This window comes from Equus quagga, chromosome 13 (assembly GCF_021613505.1).
Source record: "Equus quagga isolate Etosha38 chromosome 13, UCLA_HA_Equagga_1.0, whole genome shotgun sequence".
Classification (NCBI taxonomy): Eukaryota; Metazoa; Chordata; class Mammalia; order Perissodactyla; family Equidae; genus Equus; species Equus quagga.
This window is the reverse complement of record NC_060279.1, coordinates 36,222,980-36,243,251: the sequence shown is the minus strand read 5'-3', so window position 1 is coordinate 36,243,251 and position 20,272 is coordinate 36,222,980. Positions and strand designations below refer to the sequence as shown.

Below are 20,272 nucleotides of genomic sequence, written 5' to 3'. Positions count from 1 at the left end.
CAGTGCCGTGTCCACATCCAGGATCCAAAACGTCAAAGCCCTGGGCTGCCAAAGAGGTTCTGCAAACTTAACCACTTGGCTACGGGGCTGGCTCTCCAATTTCTTTTTATTGCAGTAAAATACACACACCATAAGATTTACCATCATAATCATTTTTAAGTGCTCAATTTAGTGGTATTAAATATATTCGTAATGTTGTGCAACCATAACAACCATCCATAACTTTTCATTTCGTAAGACTGAAACTCTATACCCATTAAAAAATAGCTCCCCGGGCCAGCCCGGTGGCACAGTGGTTAAGTGTGCACGTTCCGCTTCGGCGGCCAGGGGTTCGCCGGTTTGGATCCCGGGTGCAGACATGGCACCGCTTGGCAAGCCATGCTGTGGCAGGCATCCCACATATAAAGTAGAGGAAGATGGGCATGGATGTTAGCACAGGGCCAGTCTTCCTCAGCAAAAAGAGGAGGATTGGCAGCAGATGTTAGCTCAGGGCTGATCTTCCTCAAAAAAACAAAAAAAAATAGCTCCCCATTTCCCCACTCCCCAGCCCGTGGAACCACCATTCTACTTTCCATATCTATTATTTTGACCTCCCTAAGTATCTTATGTAAGTGGAATTGTATAGTATTTGTCTTTTTGTGACTGACTTCTTTCACTTAGCATGATGGCCTCAAGATTCATAAATGATGTAGCATACATTAGAATTTTCTTTAAGTCTGAATAATATCCCATTGTATGTACATACCACATTTTGCTTATCCATTTACCTATTGATGGATACTTGAGTTGCTTCTATGTTTTAGCTATTATGAATAATGCTGCTATGTACATTGGTGGACAAATATCTCTTTGAGAACTCACTTTCAATTTTTGAGGATGCATACCTTAGAGTGGAATTTCTGGATCATATGGTAGTTCTATCTTCAAATTTTGAGGAACCTCCATACTGTTCTCCATAATGGTTGCTCTATTTTACATGCCCACCAACAGAACATAAGGGTTTCAATTTCTCCACATCCTTGTCAACACTTGTTCTTTTCTATTATTTTTTATGATAGCTATCTTAATGGGTGTGAGGTGGTATTTCATTGTAGTTTTTTTGTTTTTGTTTTTGTTTTTAAGATTTTATTTTTTTCATTTTTCTCCCCAAAGCCCCCAGGTACATAGTTGTATATTCTGAGTTGTGGGTCCTTCTAGTTGTGGTATGTGGGATGCCGCCTCAGCATGGCTCGATGAGCGGTGCCATGTCCGCGCCCAGGTTCGAACTGACGAAACCCTGGGCCGCCTGCAGCTGAGCGCGCAAACTTAACAACTCAGCCACTGGGCCGGCCCCTAGTTCATTGTAGTTTTGATTTGCATTTCCCTAATAATCATGTGATGTTGAGCATCTTTTCATGTGTTTATTGGCCATTTATTTACCTTCTTTTGAGAAATGCTTATTCAAGTCCTTTACCTATTTTTTAACTGGGTTTTTTTTTTTCTTGTTGTTAAGTTTCAGGAGTTCTCTAATTCTAGATACCAATCCCTTATTATATATATGATTTGTAAATATGTTCCCCCATTCTGTGGGTTGCTTTATCAATCTGTTGATATTGCATTTTGATGTACAAAATTTTTAAAAATTTTCATGAAGTCCAATTTGTTGGTTATTTTTCATTTTTGCCTGTATCTTTGGTGTCTATCAAAAATAATATGGCTAAATTCAATGTTATGAAATTTCCCTAAATTTTATTCTAAGAGTTTTATGGTTTTAGGCCTTAAATTTAAGTCTGTTGTCCATGTTAAGTTAAGTTTGTGTGTGGTGTTAGGTAAGGGCCAACTTCATTCTTTTGCATGTGGATATTCAGTTTTCCTAGCAACATTTATTGAAAAGACTGTCTTTTCCCCATTGAATGGTGTTGACACCCTTGTCAAAAATCAAGTGACCATATATGTGATGGTTTATTTCTGGGCTTGCTATTCTATTCCATTGGTCTATATGTCTGTCTTTACGCCAGTACCATTCTGTTTTGATTACCATAGATTTATAGTTAAATTCTGAGAACAAGAAGTATGATGCTTCCAGTTCCATTCTTCTTCAAGATTGTTTTGGCTATTTGGGGTCCCTTGATATTCCATATGAACTTTAGAATGCATTTTTCTACCTCTGCAAAAAACAACATTGGAATTTTTATAGATATTGCATTGAATCTGTAGGTTGCTTTGGGTGGGATTGACATCTTAACAATGTTAAGTCTTCTAATCCCTGAACGTGGGATGTGTTTACATTATTTTGTCTTCTACAATTGCTTTCAGCAATGTTTTCTAGTTTTTATTGTCCTAGTCTTTCCTCTCCTTAGTTAATTCCTAAGTATTTAATTCTTTTTGAGACATTTTAAATGGAATTGTTTTCATAATTTCCTTTTCAGATTATTCGTTGTTAGTGTCCAGAAATGCAGCTGATATTTACGTGTTGAGTTTGTATCCTGCTACTTTGATTAATTTATTTATTAGCTCTAACAGGTATTTTGGGGGGTGTGTATAATCCTTAAGGGTTACTACATATAAAATCATGTCATTGGTGAACAGAGATAATTTTAAATTCTTCCTTCCCAACTTGGATGACTCTTATTTCCTTTACTTGTCTAAATGCTCTGGCTAGAAATTCTGATACTATCCCGAATAGAAGTGGGAAGAGCGAGCATCCTTGCCTTGTTCCTGTTCTTAGAGGAACACCATCCTGCTCCACCCTGCCTGGGACATGAATAATCCCTTTGTCTAGCATATCCACGTTGTATACACTACCTGCCCATTTGTCACTCAGTAGCGATCTTGGTTATCAGATCTACTGTCATAGTATTGCAGTGCTTGTGTTGAAGTAATCCTTATTTTGCTTAATAATGGCCTCAAAGTACAAGAGTAGTGATGCTGGTAATTTGGATATGCCAAAAAGAGGCCACAAAGTGATTCCTTTAAGTGAAAAGATTAAAGTTCTCAACTTAATAATGAAAAAGAAAATTGTATAGTGAAATTGTCCTGATCTAAGGTAAGAATGAATTTTCTATCTGTGAAATTGTGAAGGAACAAGAAATTCATGCTAGTTTTGCTGTCGTAACTCAAATGGCAAAAGTTATGACGACAGTGCATGATAAGTGCTTAGTTAAGATAGAGTTCGGTACTATCCTTGGTTTTTGGTAACCACTGGATGTCTTGGAACATATCCCCAACAAATAAGGAGGGACGTTTAGTTCTTTTAAATTCTTTGTCTAGCGTATCTGCCATCAGGTGTTTTTCAGAGACTGTTTCTGTTGGTTTACCTTTTTTCCTTTGAATGGACAATACTTTCCTATTTCTTTGTATGTCTGTGATTTTTTCTTTGAAAATTGGACATTTGAATTTAATAATCTGGTAGCTCTGAAAGTCAGATTCTCCTCCTTCCCCAGGTTTTGCTGTTTTTGTTATTGTTTTTGTTTATTATTTTGCTTTTTTTTTAAAGATTTTATTTTTTCTCCTTTTTCTCCCCAAAGCTCCCCAGTACATAGTTGTATATTCTTCGTTGTGGGTCCCTCTAGTTGTGGCATGTGGGACGCTGCCTCAGCATAGCTTGATGAGCAGTGCCATGTCCGCGCCCAGGACTCGAACCAAAGAAACCCTGGGCCACCTGTAACAGAGTGCGCGAACTTAACCACTCAGCCACAGGGCCAGCCCCTATTCTTTTGCTTTTTGATTGTTGTAGGCTATCTCTGTGCCAAAGATCACCCTGAGGTGTAGACTTAAGGTCTTCTAAGGTTTTTTCTGAGACTTTCCTTGGGCATGCACACTCACTTTCAAAATATCCCTGTATATGCAGTTGTTTTTGAATGTCCTAGTCCTTAATGTCCAGTTCCAAAAGGAAGGAAAAAAAAAGTTAAGAAGGGAAAAAAAGGGTGGCAGCCCTTTAAACCCTCTGGAAGTCCCTTCAGCTGGAGAGTGAGGGGCTTGCAACAGAGGAAGGAGGTACAACAACCGTCTGTAGCTGCCTGCGTCTGTCTGCACACCTCTGTGATCAGAAGCAGCAATTGGGCTCAGAGCACAGATTCCCCAATATTTGGAGGACAGGGTCCTTTTTGCCCACCTCAGCTCCCCACAAGCTGTGTGCAAGCTGCTCCAGAAACACATACACAGCAGCCTGCCACAGGGCTGAGGGTGGGAGTTGGGTAGCTGCTACTGTGCTAAGAGCTGAAATTGATGGAAATTAACTGCAATTTACCGACCAAGCCTTCCTGTGGGAGTTGCAAGCTTCCAGTAAACCCAAGAATCCCAAAATAATTGCCTCAGACAGATTTTCCAGTGCAATTCTAAGTAAGAAGACAGATTCCTGGTGCCTCCTACTCTGCCATCTTCCCAGAATCCTCCCTACCTCCTCTTTCTCTAGGCTTCTGTAAGCTCGGAGTAGTGATTCTCAGCTTCTTCCATTACATTTCTCCCTCCAGGGTTCACCAAACTTCTGGTTCTACATGCACATCCCAATAAAGTCAGAGAATTTTAGTGCTGAAAGAGACCATGGTTATCACCAAGTTCAGTGGTCTCCACGATGGGATGCAAACCAACCGAATGGGGTATGAGAAGAAAATATGAGAATGTTTGAGTATTTTAACTTGACAGTAAGCAAGAAATTCAGCTTTGCCAATAGTCACATTGGCACTCTTACTCAGGCCATGTGTCATAGCCTGTGCTGAGATCTGTAAGGGAGTTCTTGTGAAGGCAGTGGGGTACCAACCGCATGGAGGAGTTGACAGCAGGACCTTCAATTGTTTGTTCATTTTCAGCATATGTGAACATGTTGCCCTCCAAGTCGTCTATTTCAGTATTTTTACATATTAATGCAACTTAAATAATTAAAGACTTTAAAATACTTTTCAATGAAATTGACTAATAACAACAACATCTTTTTGAACCACATAAAAGTTTTTCAATTATTTGGTGGTCAAGTTCTAAAAAGAGGAGGTAAATATAAAAATTACGCATGCATTTTTCTATGAAGAAAGATTATTATTTTACTTTTGGTGTTTTTCTTTCTTTCTTTCTTTTTCTGATGATCAGTGACTCAATAGTATAATATTTAGTTCGACATTAAAAAAAAAGACTTTTAACAGAACTCATTATTAATACTTTCTAAGTAAACTCATGCAATAGAGATAATCTTTTGTAAAATGGTTGTTTAAAAATAATTACACTTCTATGTGGTTTTATTATCAGAATATGTCAATATGTCAACTTCAAATATTTATATCTACACATTTAAAATTGTATTTAAATAGCATGTACTAACCAGTTTATATGTCTTTCAAAGCTTGAACTCATCTGTAATAAATTTAAATATGCAACATTTCTCATGTATTTTGCAAGAATAACAATGACATCAATAAAAATGGAAATGTACTAGCTAAATTTCAAGGAAAATCTTTGCATAATTAGTGTATTGGATTGAAAAATGGGTATCATAGATGCTTTGTTTCCACTTGGATCTGGATACATTGGTAAGACATCTTTTACGTGATAGTAGCCACTGAAACCAATTGGAATAACTCAAACTCATAGCCAGGCATCAAATAACTGTACCACAAAGAGTAAACCAAGACGTTGAAAATGAAAAATTCTTATTCAATTACCATTTTAATCAAAGATTCTAAGAATATTTTAAAATATTGTTTATTTCATCCTTATTTAATTTATATTTCTGTGTTTAATAGTGTGTATATTAAGTTAGTACAGTAGAACATGGATGTGACTAATAAAAAGTATTTAGGAAACATGTTCAACATGTTTGACTGAAAGTGGTGTGGGAACAGGAATGTTTGTTCCTCCGTGATTTACTTGAATCAATTACTTTATAAGTGAGGAAACTGAGGACAGACTAGTAAGGAGACTTGTTCACGGTCACATAAATAGATACTTTCTTGTTCAAGACTGGAATCCCAGTGTCAGCACACTATCTGGCTCTCCCAGGCTCCTCAAATTGTAACCCAAGCTTGGACCATAGGAAGAGTCATTATTAACCTAGATACCATAAGTATTCCAATAGTTTGGAATAGTTGGAGAACAAGAAGCCATGGCAAAATCCAGAGAATGTAAGGGTTTGACGCACTGGGAGTCACCACCACATCTCTTAATCCTGCCACCTCCTCCTAAGTCTCAGTGCTTCTCCTCACCTTCCAAATGCTGGGTACTTTGGAATGATCATGGCATGGACTAGGGGTCTCTCCTAAATAGGTGGGCACATCGCTAATTGCCAACATATGCTGGAAGTGGGAAATAAAGATGCCTTGATAGCTCTGGTGAAGAAAAATTTTGTTTGGAGATACCGAGAACATCATATTCAATGATATCCTAACATTTGAAGAGTCAGAAGGCATGTGGTGAAAGTGAGAAGGCCAGACAGGTCATCAGTGTGAAGGCCAAGAGAAAGCTCTGCTGCTCTGATAGCTGTGGGTGTCCACAAGGAGAGACACTTTGTCTAGTAATCCAGAGAGCCAAGTAGGAATTTAGATTGGAGGGGAGCAGAGGAAGAAAACCTTGGCAAGGGTCAGTTGGGTCATTTGTTCGTGGACAAAGGAATTTAGATATAAAGCTTTCTATATGACGTTCCTTCATCAGAAATTGCTAAACCGTCATATATCTGGTATTTTGGAAAGTCTTTTTGCCTCTACTAGAAGACTATGTGGAATATATGGCTTTCATGACAGAGGAAATAAAGGAATTGCCTAAGTTACTGAATGTATAGCCAGAGGGAAGAATCCCAGAACCTTCAGGTGGAGGCAGAAAACGTGGGGAGTCTGTTGGGACATCACATCAGCAAATAGCCCAAAGGGTCTCTGTTTGTGAGAAGACATTATCTGTTCTTCGCTGCAACTGCTATGGACATATCCTACTTACCTGTGACGCTGAGAGTCACTTTGTCACTATGTTGGGCTCCCAGGCCATTGTCAGCCTCACAGGAGTAGTTTCCAGAATGGTCTGCAGTCAGAGAGAGGTTGAAGGATGCTGCTCTTCCAGAGGGGGCTGAGCTGCTTCCCAGGGTGGCATCTTCGTGGTAAAACTGGTACAGGATTGGAGGAGAGCCTCTCCAGGCCTCACAACGAAGCTCCACCACATCCCCTACCACAGCCTGGGCCCTGGGAGCCCTGATGGTGAGGACAGGGCGAGACACTGGAACTGAGAGAGAAAAAAGCTGTCAGAGAAGGACTCTGAAGCTGTGACAGGTTCAGAACTCCACTCGAGGAGGCTAAAAATAGATATATCCCTTGCGTCATGAGGAGCAATCCTGGAAAATTTTGTCTTCATCACTACTAAGTCCTCTCCACAGAAAGTAAGGTGTCTTCAACTTATTTTGCCCTCTTTGCCATTCTTGGTTAGCTTTTAAATTTTTACACCTCTGTTCCGTTGCTTTCTTTAGAAGAACCTGACAGAGAACCTAAACCCTGGCTTGCAAACCAAGGCTGAGTAAAAGGAATAGGGAACTTACTTCTCACTGTGATGGTAATCAGTGTACTGAGGATGGGGCCATGAATGTTGTCAGCTGCACAGTAGTATCTCCCAGCATCACTCTCCTTCACAGTGGGTATTTGGAGCTCTGCTGACAGGGAACGCTGGGTCTTTTTTTCCAAAATTCTTATTGTGCCTTCTCTGTGCCAGGAGAACGTGATAGTCCCTGTCCCCTTGGTTACTGAGCAGATAAGGACCAGATTGTCTCCTTCAATCAGCTTCCCTCCAGGGGGCTGGATTTCTAGATTCACATCAGACACAGGGACTCCTGGGAGGACAAAAGATGACACATGAGGGTCTTGATGGAAGGGACTTCAAGGTCAAGGAGAAGGCTGGTGCTGCCGTGAATAAGCCAATAGAAGCAGGTGCAATAGACAGGGGTCCAAAGTAGGAATTAAGGAATTAATTGTATATATTATTATAAAGGGAGTAATACTCCTCCTCTCACGGACAATTCCCATTCTTGAGTAATGCTGGCATCGGACCCTTAATCTTAAACCTAATGTTGAATGCTGTCACATTTTATGGACATTTGTCTCTAAGGAAAATTTGATGCACCAGTGGACCACAAAATAAGAGATAACACTTGGAATATTATTTCTATCCTGAAGTGACTTTACTCAGAATCCAAACTCCTCTTCTATCTTTCAAGACTTCACTCTCATCTCCCTCTTCCCACATTCTTCTTTGGCTATTCTGGTTTGTGTTTATGTTCCTCTTTTCTTATTGTTTTGGAACAAGTTTACATCAAAACATGCACGCACCGTAGGGACTTCTAAAGACAGCATGTGGTCATCTGTGCTTTTAGTTATCTGTTTACACATGAGAGACAGATCTTGTGGTCTCTGTAGTCCCTACAGCACTGGGCACCCAGTAACTGATCCATAACTACTATCACCTGACTTAGATGGAAAAGAATGGTCTAGGGATATTAAGCCAATGTTGAACCACAAAAGAAGGATACTAGGATAGCTGGAGTCTCCTCACTATTATGTTCATTATCCCAGGGAGGAGATGTCATGTTCTGTTCTTCTCTCCTCAGCTCTGATTCCGAATGAGCAGCCCCATAGACACTCACTCTGTACACGTATCTGGGATTTCAAGCTTCTTTTCATGGTACTGTGAGTCACTGTCTCTGCCTGGCACCAGTAAGACCTTGAGTCTTCACTCCATATGGCAGGGATCTGGAGCCCCGAGGAGCTGCTCCAGCCTGACCCCAGGGCCTGATCTTCTCTGAAGAAACAGAATTGAAGCTGAATGTATGACTTCTCCGGAGGGAGCCAGGTCTCACATTTCAGGGTCACTGGGCTCCCCTCTATGGGCTGGGAGGGGCTTGCTGTCAGCACAGGAGGTGGAAACAACTCTAGAGAGAAGAACAAATACAATTCCCAAGGTAGTGAGGCTCAGCATGCCTGGAGAGATGCACATGTGTTCTCAGCAGCAGCCATCAGGAGATAGAGACTCATGCAGATCGAACCACTTCTCATCTCCCTCCCGTGGCTGGCTCCAAATAGGCTTTTCATGAAATCCCTACTGATGAGAACCTTCCCTCAATCCACACCCACTGGTTCCCTGCCAAGCCTTTCTACCCACAGAAGTGTAGCCATTACCTTGAACTTGGATCTGTATAGGTTTTGAAGTTTCTTTCCGTGAGCTCCAGAAACCCCTTCTAGAAGCAGTACAATGATATTTGCTGTTGTCCAGGGAGTCTGAATTTATTGTGATGGAGTCTAAATTATAATTGCCACCAAGTTCTTCTCCGTCTTTGTAGTAAATCTTTTCACTAATATCCTCTTCTTTCCTCCCCCGGCATCTCAGATATACATAATCTCCTTCAAAAACAGGGTGGGAAGCCTGGAGAATCAGCCAGTCTGCAAAGAACGGAGGAACACAATCAATTTATCCTTGCTGCTTCATTCTTCAAGCTGTAATTTTTGCTCACTTTGAAAGAGCTACAGTCCTGTACACAGTTGCAAATGTCCTCCATCAACATTTCCACATAGCCCCTATCCTCGACTCTCCCTTGTTCTAGGATAGTGAACTAACCCCAGGATAGGTCCTTAAGAAATTCTCATACACATTTTTAGAAGAGGAATTTTATGCCATGCCTTTCTTCAGTCCTCAGTCCCTCTTTGTCTGGTGACTTCTGGGTAACTGACGTTTCTCTGGATGGAGAAGAAGGACTATGAAGCATCGTGCTGCTGTTCTATCTTGTTATTTCCTGGGGACAGCACTTCCAATAGCCTCATGCCTGAAGGGCTCTGCATTAACCCAGCCCTCAGATATGCTGCCCAGTGGCTTTACTTCAAAAACTCTTCCTTTCTTTCCTTACCAGATGAAAATCTCACATGCACAGGGTCACTGAGGGAAGATCCTTTGGTCTTGCATTTGTAGTATCCAGTCTTCATAATTTGAATTTCTCCAGATTCTTCTTTCAACAAATTGTCATTATAATACCAGGATATGTCTCCCCTGGTTGGAGAATTGGAATCCCTGCATGTGAGAGTCACTTTCTCTCCATCGAAGTTCACAGACCATGGAGGAGTTAGGTGAATAAAAGCTTTTGGAGCTAAACCTGAAGAGGAAATAGAGAGATGAAGGCACATGAAGGTGAATGGGAGGTGAATAGAGAACAGGGGAGGCCCTGGTCTGCAGCTGGGAGTTTTCTTGTGCTAATTCCTATTAGGACCTGGATTAGAAATGGAACAGAAACAACCTGGGGAAATGCCTGGGACAGAATCTGTTCTTCCTCATTCTTTTCTTGACCTGGATGTGAGTAGGTGGGTGTCATAGGGGATAGCTCTCAGGTCCCTGGTGTGGGCTCAGAAAAGTTCAGGAGATGCACCTTGTAGTTGGGAAAACACTGTGAGGGCCTCTGAAGGTGGGCTGATTCTGAAATGATCCTCTCCTATGCAATCTTGTCAAGCTAAAGGTGAGCCTGAGATGGATATACCTCAGAGGGAGCTTCTAGACTTTGAAAGACCACTTCCAACTTTGTTAGTATTTTGAATAAGGTTTTTTCTTTTTTAATTTTCATTACTTTTAAACCTTGCTTAATTTGAGATTCTATGGGGAAGGCAACTTTTTTCTATTCTCCATCTAAGTTGGACACAATCAATAATTGAAGGATATAAAGAATTTGAATGAACAGGCATGGGCCGCTTGAGAAATCATATATACAAATCATACTTCTGTATAGAATTGCAACTGACTAATGGGACCAGAAGTGGAAGCACGAGAGTGACATGAGCTCCTTTTGGAGATATATAAAGATTTGACTGTAGCATTTCCTCTGTGGATGGGAGCTATTTCTATGTCCTTTGTTAGTGGCACTAGTTTGGACATACAGAGGGAAGGGTCTTAGGGAATAGAGTAGATCAGATCTGAGGCTCTCCCAACATGAGCCTCCTGCTTCTGCTCTTCCCTCTGCAAATGCTTCCTTCCTCTCTACACTGAAGCATCCTGATAATAGGGAAAGAACTGGAGAAATCAGGGGAGGGTCTGCTCACCCACCATAGCAGCAGGCCTGACCTCAGAGTAGCAAAACCACCAACGTTGGCACAGCCCTGTATCCTTCATTTATGGAGGCAGGCTGTGCTGGCCAAGAGGACCAATGCCCAGAGACCAGGAGGAATGTAGAGAAGGGAAAACTGACCTGATTGTTCTCTTCCAGGAGCTGTGAGGGGACAAGATTTAAAGATTAGCATAGAGCAATATTTTTCAAGCATTATCAGTTAGATACTCTCTGAGAAATTTTCCAACAATCTAACCACAACCACATCTTTAGTTTTTCTTCATTTCTTTGTCCCAATGTTAGTGCCACCTAAATGACTAAGATAAATACAGCCAATGGTTAACATAGGTTAGCATAAGGGAAGCCATGTTATAGAGGGGAACAATATTAGGACTATAAATGACCCTGATCCAAAAACCCTCTCCCCTTTTTCCTTGTCAGCAATGCTTCAGTTTGCATGTAGCCTAGAAAAGTACATTCCTGCTTGTGAGAAATATGCATGCTCTGCTATTTTTATAGTCTTGGCCTATATGTAGACATCCGTATTCCAATAAGCCAATAACTTTGTTCTTTAAGTTTTCCCAGGGATGTAACAACTTTCAGGAAAAAGGCCCTGCTGGTATCTATCACTCATGACAAGGGAAAGGGATGATCTGAAGTCTCAAGGACTATAATGTCAGATGGCCCTATATAACTGCTTCAAAATGTTGTAGTTTTAAGATGGTTCTTTATGACACTAGTCTGCCATTTTCCCCCTTGCTGGAAAGCTGTAATTAAAAGACCCTTTCTCTCCTGCTACCTTGCCTCTTGACTGTTGGCTTGTCTTTGTGGAGAGTAGAACATCCCTTTTGGCAGTTACAAATTTTATGACCACGATGGGACTATAATTCCTGCTCACAGGTAGTTGACCTCAGACAGGCAGCCTGACAGTAAGTCCCTAGCAGCTGCTGAGGCCCCTTCCGTCAGGGATTTGCCTTTCCTGCTTTCCTGTGCTGACACCAGCTGCCTCCTTAGGCTAACTGTGGTAAAGCAAGAAACAGCTACATCTGGGGAGTCCACAGGCTCAACCAGGAACAGGGTAAATTGCCTTGGGAATACCCAAGAATTCCCTTCCCTTCCATCTGGGATCTTGCCTTTTATGGTAGGGCCATCTGGGTGTGCTTTCAGAGTGGGAATAGTTGTAGGACTTTATCTGAAATCTGGGAACTATTTCATTAGTGTCTGGTTTATCTAGTGCTCATTTGTGTTTCTCCGTCTGTGTGTGTGCGTAGAACGAGTCAACTTTGTGTAATAACAATGGGAAGTCCACCATCAGTTCTTGGGGCAAATTTTGAATAATTGGTCTGATTATAGCTATGAGCCAACGACTAAGAAAAAGATGATTTTTTACTGCAACACTGCCTGGACACAATATTCCCTAGGTTCAGGTGAGAACTGGCCGGTTAATGGCTCACTGAATTGTTAACCATCTTACAGCTAGAATTGTTTTGCAAGTGAGCTGGTAAAGATGATGAGATCCCATATGTCCAGCCCTTTATGCTATTATATCAGGATAAGGAAAGAGAGGGCAAAGATTTCCTTATGGTACAAAGAACAAAAGGAGAAAGAGGACTGGTTTGACAAGGAACTCAGGAGGAAGAGAAAGATATGACAATCATTCAAACCCTCAACCCTCCCCCTGCAGCACAAGCACAAACAGCTGCCACTGCTCCTCCTGCTCCTCAGCCCCAAGAGGCTCCTTTAGCCATGGGAGCTGAGGCCTCAACATCTTACAAGGGAAATACTGAAAAGGACACAGGCCAGCTGGCTGGGTTTTACCCCCCAGGACTAGACAGGGAACACAATTTGGCCAGGTGCTACCCCCAGAGCTAGGCAATTTTCCTTAAGGCAATAGCCAATAGGAGTTAATGCTGACGGACAATCTGCTGGTTTCATATGGATGAATAACCCCTTCTCCACCTCTCATCTGTTCAACTGAAAAAATAACAACCCACCGTGCCAAGAGGACCCCAAGCAAATGACTGACTTGTTCTCTTCCATTTTTGCCATTTATCATCCGTCAAGGGCAGACATTCATATTCTGATAAATATGCTGTTAATTGGTGTTGAAAGGAGATTGGCATTAGATAAAGCTAGAGAAGCCACTAGATTCCATGTGGAAGACCTCAATAACACCTTTGAATCTAATGTGGCTGTCCCATTAGTAGAACCAGATTGGAACCCCAAAGAAGCGAGGGGCTGAGCCCAAATGGAACATTTTAAATGGTGTATTCTGGTGGGCCTCAAAAAAGGGGTTCCCAAACAAAAGAATCTAAATAAGATTCAGGGACTGCAACAGAAACCTGATGAGGACCCCTCTGAATTTCTGGAAAGAGTTTACCAGGCCTACGGGCATTACACCAGCTCTGATCCTGAGGCCCCTGGAAACCTCAGGATGGTCAACATGACTTTCTTAGGACAAAGCGCCCAAGACATTAAGAGAAAACTGCAAAAATGGATGGGGTTTTAGGAATGGACCATTCTCAGCTTGTAGATATTGCTTTTATGGTCTAGAATAGCTGAGAACACCGAATTAAACAAGAGGGCGTGCCAGACAATTGCCACCCTCCTGGCCTCTACCTTAAGTGGCAAGAATATAAACTACTGGAAGAAGAAACTGGGACACCAGGTAAGCACCCCCTCAGGAAAAATCAATGTTCTTATTGTAAGCAGGAAGGATCCTGGAAAAAAGAGTTTCCTAAGAGAAACAAAACCTCCCCCTAGGTGAGAAAACTAAGGAAAAAGCCCCCTTGATGGTGGAAAAGGATCTTTGTTCTGACAAAGATTGAAGGGGTCCTGGGGCTCCTTTGAACCTAAAATAACCCCACAGGAGCCTCAGGTAAAATTGTCAGTGGTGGACAAACTGATTGATTTTCTAGTAGACACTGGCGCCACCTACGCTGTTTTAAATACAAAACTGACCAAAAAATCAACCAGGTCAACTCCGATAACTGGGGTTTCTGGCAAAGTCCAACATCAGTCGTTTGGACAGACGTTAGAATGCCAAGTGTGACATCCTTTAGAGTCTCAGGTGATTCGCCTGGGAAAGAAGAAACCTGAAAGGATGGCCATATAAAAGTTCAAAAGGGCTCAATTTAAGCCTACTTCAGGGAGATACCCTAATCCACAGCAGGGCAATAAGCAATGTTTTGTCCCAGGTGAGATGAGTTTCTTGACAGATTTTAGCAATGTTCTTTTTTTAGGGTGTGATTCATTTTTCCAGTGGATTGAAGTCTCCAAGCTGAATGCCATTCTGATAGATAACCCAAATGTCAGGTTGCAAGTCTCTTCAATCCTGAATCCGGCCACCTTGCTCCCCAATGAAACTTCACAAACAACAGACCATAAACTGTTTAAAAGTTATAGAAATGGTTTATTCCAGACCACCAAACCTAAAAGATCAACCATCTGAGGACCCTGAACTGGAACTGTTTACAGACGGCAGCAGCTTCACGGATCAAGGTCAGAGAAGCACCAGATATGCAGTTGTGACCTTACATGAGACTTTAGAAGCCAAAGCCCTACCTCTAGGAACCTCAGCTCAGAAGGCAGAAATCACAGCCCAAACCCGAAACTTACACGTATCTCAGAGAAGAAAGGTGGACATTCATACAGATTCCTGGTAAGCATTTTCAGTGGTCCATGTCCACAGGGCGATAGGGAAAGAAAGGGGACTCTTAGCTGCTGATACAAAAGAAATGAAACATGCTATAGAAACATGACAGTTATTAGAGACAATTAATGAGCCCTTGCAAGTGGCCATAATACACTTGGTCACCAAAAGGACGAAGCCCCTGTCGCTAAAGGAAGCCACCTGGCTGACCAAGCAGCCAAGAAAGTGGTAAAAGGCTCTTACATAATTGGCCCTTTGCTTCCTCAAATAAACTTGTCTGAATATCAGCCAGCTTACTCAGACAGGGACTTAGAGCGTGCAAGAGACTGGGATTTTACCTCAGACCCACAGGCAGGCTGGAAGATTATAACCAAGAACTAATTCTTGCACCTGAAGCTCTCCTCTGCCCACTCCTAAAATGGATGTATGAGAACACCCATTATGGAAGAGACAATACATTGGGTTAAAAAATACATTTGGGACCTAATTTTAAAAAGACTGTGCAACAAGTAACTACTAGTTGTATGATTTGTGCAAAAAATAATCCCAAAAGTGCTCCAGGGCCTCAACAATTAGGAGTCTAACACGTGGGGGAACGGCCAAAGGAAGACTGGCAGATGGACTTCACCTAAATGCCCTATGCTGCTGGAAATTGCCCATATTTACTGGTATTGGTGGATACCTTTTCTGGGTGGGTAGAGGCTTTCTCCCCATCCAATTGGAGAGGGCCACTGAAAGTTGTCAGGGTTCTATTAAAGGAGATCATTCCTGGATTTGGCCTGCCTAATATCTTACAGAGTGACAATGGACTTGCTTTTGTTTCTCAATTCACTCAGCAGGTTTCCAAGGCGTTAAATATTAAATGGACACAGCATTCAGCTTGGAGACCCCAATCCACCGGAAAAACGGAAAAGATGAATCATACCCTAAAAAGAAATATTGTTAAAAACTGTCAAGAAACTCATCTCATTGGGGCGGACCCGGTGGTGCAGTGGTTAAGTTTGCACATTCTGCTTCGTCGGCCCAGGGTTCGCCTGTTCGGATCCCGGGTGCGGACATGGCAACACTTGGCAAGCCATGCTGTGGTAGGCGTCCCATATATAAAGTAGAGGAAGATGGGCATGGATGTTAGCTCAGGGCCAGTCTTCCTCAGTAAAAAGAGGAGGATTGGCAGCAGATGTTAGCTCAGGGCTAATCTTTCTCAAAAAAAAAAAAAAAAAAGGAAAAAAAGCCCCACTCATCTCACCTGGGACAAAGTGTTGCCTATTTTCTTGCTGTGGATTAGGGTGGCTCCCTGAAGTAGGCTTAAACTGAGCCCTTTTGAAATTTTATGCAGCCTTCTTTCTCAGGCGAATCACCTGAGACTCTAGCGGATGTCACACTCAGTTTATGTCAAATCATTAAGTGCTATACTAACTTCTATTCAAGAGTTTGCCTCTAACAGGTCAGCTTGCCCATCTGATGTACACCTCCATCCTTTCCATCCTGGTGACCGAGTACTGCTGAAGACTTGGATGGAACAAGGACCTGAAAATCAACTAGCTGCCAGATGGACGGGCCCTTTTGACATACTGCTGACCGCACACTCATCTGTCAGGCTCACTAGAATAAAAGTGTGGTTACATCACTCTGAGATAAAGGCAGGTCCAACCTCACAGGAAAGTACACCTTGTAATAAAAGGCATACTTAGCAAGTCAACCCCCTTAAAGAATTAAAATATGTATTCAAGAAAAAAACTTAGCCTTTTATGTTTGTTTTCTCTTCTTACTATTACTGTAACCTGGAAAAGCAGTGCTTTGGTCCGTATCACTCCGGTTATTGCAACTTCTACTAATGTCACTAAATGCTGGGTTTGCCATCCCAAGCCCTCTTCTGTTTTTGAAAATCGGGATCTGTTGGTCTGCCCCATATGTAATTTTTCCCAGGTTCCTCCAGGTTAGACCAAAAGGCCTATAATCAGAAGAGTTATATACTGGGTTAGAATAGCCCAGTTCTCAGCTGAAATACAGGGAAATATTACCTGCTTCACTGTACCCTTAAAGAGAAAACTGCACAAATATGTCTTCTCCAGAAATCAATACGTTGCCCACATGTACAACTTCCCCAATTGAAATTCCCACATATGGATTTAGACAGCAAAAATTAAGAAATTCGTTGATGTTATTTTCAAACAAGAGCTCTCACTCATGAACTCAAATATCAGACACTAAGCCTCCCCAGATAATTCAAATAAAAATGGTGCTCAGTGTAACACCTGGCAACAATGTTATCCTACATTGTGCCTTACCTTCTACTTCCCCAATAGGCCCTGTTATCTGGTTTAGAAAAATTGAAATGGGCTATGAACAGTTCTTCCATTTTAATGGACACCATTTCCCTGGGGTCACAAGTTGCAGATACCAATAAGAGAAATAATGTGGATTTTTCAATCCATATTAACAATGTCACCTCCCTGGATGCTGGATTTTATTTCTTTATGAAGTTTCAAAAAGGCTTGTGATTAAATCTGGCATAGATACACAACTTATTATAAACACCAAACCATCCTTGTCTGCAATAAAAATCACTCCTAGAGAACCTACAGACTCAAATTTTCCAGGTCACAATTGGGTGAAAAATCCTGCACTGGCCATCAGCACAGACATTGACCATATGTATTGTACCCCTAAAGGATATATATTCATATGCAGTCATAATGGAATCACCTGGGCACACAACTGTCTATGGAGTAGAGCAGACTCAGGACAACATCTATAGGGCACCCTAATAATACCTTTTAATTTATGCTCTAATGAAGAAACTAAACATAGGGCAAACTCCCTAAAACTGCTCACTAAATGCAGCAGAGATTTTCCTTGTGGAATTCCTGATGGGGATGCTTATTTCTTTGGGTACCTTCTGTTACATTGGTGGGGAGTTGCAGCCCACCAACATCTCGTACTCTTGAAATGATAGCTAGTGAAACAGCTTTAGCTCCTGCTAATTTACAAACCCCTCTTGACTCTTTAACCAAAGTCATCTTGGATAACAGAACAGCTCTGGATGACATCCTTGCAGAACAAGGCGGTGTGTGCATGGTCGCTAACACCACCGGCCATGCTTGTATCAATACTTCTTCCCAAGTAGAAGCCAGTGTTAATAAAATAAGAGAACAAGCCACCTGGATACAAATGACCTAAAATCATAAAACCCTTTCCTGTCAGGAACAGGTGACTGGTTTACTAACCTTTTCTCCTGGATACCAGCAGGAATTTAATCCATTCTTGTGGGTATCATAAAAAGTGGCCTAACAGTAGTATTAGTAGGTTTAGTAAGATATTTAGCCATTAAAAGTGGAATAAAATGTATATCCACCTTAACCACCAAAGCTTCCAAGTCAATAGTGCAACGGTTCCCCCTTAGACACCCCTGGCTCATTTTTAAAAGAGAGTAAATCTATCCCATGCCATGGTGCCCACATGCCACCCACCTTCAGCAGGAAGTAGCAGACTGGACACGACGGCCCTATTATCTACACCAGCATATGCTTATGCCCTGGGGTGGAGGGATACAACTGACAGGGGAGAAATTGTTAGTGCTGCTTAAATAGCTAAGATAAATACAGCCAATGGTTAACATAAGTTAGCATGAGGGAAAGCCATCTTATAGCAGGGAACAATGTTAGGACTATAAATGACCCTGATCCACAAAACATCCCCCCCTTTTTCCTTGTCAGCAATGCTTTAGTTTGCACATAGCCTGGATAAGTACACTCCTGCTTGTGAGAAATATGCATGCTTTGCTATTTTAATAATCTTGGCTTATACGTAGACCTCCCTATTCCAATAAGCCAATAACTTTGTTCTTTAAGTTTTCCCAGGGATGTAATGACCTTCAGGAAAAATCCTTCTGCTGGTATCCATCACCGGTGACAAGAGGAAGGGATGATCTGGAGTCTCCAAGACTACAGCACCAAATGGTCAACATTGCATGACCACCCCCCTTCAGCCCACTTGCCCTATATAACTGTTTCAAAATTTTGTAGTTTTAAGATGGTTCTTTAGAACACTAGTCTGCCATCTTCCTACTTGCTAACAAGCTGTAATGAAAAGACCCTTTCTCTCCTACCACCTTGCCTCTTGACTGTTGGCTTGCCTTTGCAGATAATAGAAGAACCCTTTTGCTGGTTACATCAATTCTATACCACCTATAGCCCCCAAATAAACAAACAAAAAGTAGTCTATAATTTATTTTATAAACTTGATTGATTGTATTCACAACCCAGTCTCATCTCTTTGCTGTTGCATACTTCATTCCCTCCTTCTCTTCTCTAGCTAAAAAGTAGCAATGCAGAGGCAGAAAAGGGCTTCGAGAAATGGTTTATCCTCCTCCTCATTTCTTGGACCTTCTTCCTCCTACTTTTTCAATCTCTGATTCAATATTGGCTTAAAATCTCAGGAAGGATGTCATGTTTCTCAGTAGGTCTTCCCTCACTCGCCTAAGTTTTGGAAGTAATTTTTTTATCTGAGGTTCTTAGAGCTGTGATTTGGCAGAAAGAAAAATCCAAGCTTCCTATGAGATGAAAATTAAATGGGTGACATTCTCGACTTGCTCTGCTAGTTTTAATCAGAGCCTTTGGTTTTCCTGGTGATAAATAAATAGCAAACAATAGGATATATTGGAGTATATGAGGAAGCAATTTGGTGTAAAACTAATTCGGTCTGATCTTATTTTTCCAAAAAGGCCTGATGTGGCTGTTGAATACGCATTGTATATCTGCTTTAAGTATTTACTCTGCCCAAAAGACAAGACCAATGCCCTTTAAGATAAAGATGTAACTTTCCCCACATTGCCATTTCCTTAAGGATAAACATCTCTCCCGATACTAGGAATTAATTCTTGGCCTGCTGCGTTCACCTTATGACCACCCAGCTCAAGACCACAGACCTGCTACCTGCTGTGTGAATGGCTGCGCCAGCAAACCAATCTCGTGATTATTGTAAAAGGGATATTCCAATCATACATGATACATACTATTTGATAGCATATAACTACTGTGTCAACTCCCGCTTCTTTGGAGTGCTCCATTCCTTCATGAAACGACTCTCCCAGGCTATATGCCCCTCAGATCTGGTTCATAATAAACTCACCCTAATTTTGACTTACACATTGGTTATGGATTATGTTCCCCAACACTGGGAACCCAGCTATGCTTATTTTCATTCTCCTACTAGCTGTCTCTGAACTCTAAGTGGAAGTGGAGACAAGCGCCTTGGTTGTTCCCCTGGCTGACATTAGAAACTGAGGCCCCTGTCCCAGTCCAATCATCTACTCACCCAGGATGAGCAGCAGCAGCCACAGATGCATGGTGACCTTGTCCTCACTGAGGGCAAGGAAAGTCTGTCTCATGAAAATCCAGCATATCTTCCATCCACACAGGAGGACAGGAGAGTTGTACTCAGATGAGTTCTGCAATAATTATAAAAGGGGAAGTAAAGAATCATGTCTTGCCTTGGGTTCTAAAAATATTAACATGGCTAGCTTCCTAAATTCTGTTTGTATTTCAACACTGGCAACTGTGCACTTTTAGATATTGGTGGTCATCTTCCAACAGTTCAAGTCT

General features: G+C 41.6%; 1 protein-coding gene across 1 annotated transcript in view; it reads right to left on the bottom strand.

Moving 5' to 3' along the window:
- LOC124251507 (Fc receptor-like protein 3) overlaps window positions 1-20,016 on the bottom strand; it is a 28,654-nt gene extending 8,638 nt beyond the window's left edge. Inside the window, exons 1-7 of the mRNA XM_046684376.1 lie at window positions 19,986-20,016; window positions 11,159-11,179; window positions 9,836-10,078; window positions 9,114-9,374; window positions 8,582-8,866; window positions 7,484-7,771; window positions 6,895-7,173 (exon numbers count right to left, since the gene is read on the bottom strand). Of these exons, the coding sequence (XP_046540332.1) occupies window positions 6,895-7,173; window positions 7,484-7,771; window positions 8,582-8,866; window positions 9,114-9,374; window positions 9,836-10,078; window positions 11,159-11,179; window positions 19,986-20,016 (1,408 nt within the window). The remainder of the gene's footprint in view (window positions 1-6,894; window positions 7,174-7,483; window positions 7,772-8,581; window positions 8,867-9,113; window positions 9,375-9,835; window positions 10,079-11,158; window positions 11,180-19,985) is intronic.
- Between the last annotated feature and the right edge of the window lie 256 nt (window positions 20,017-20,272).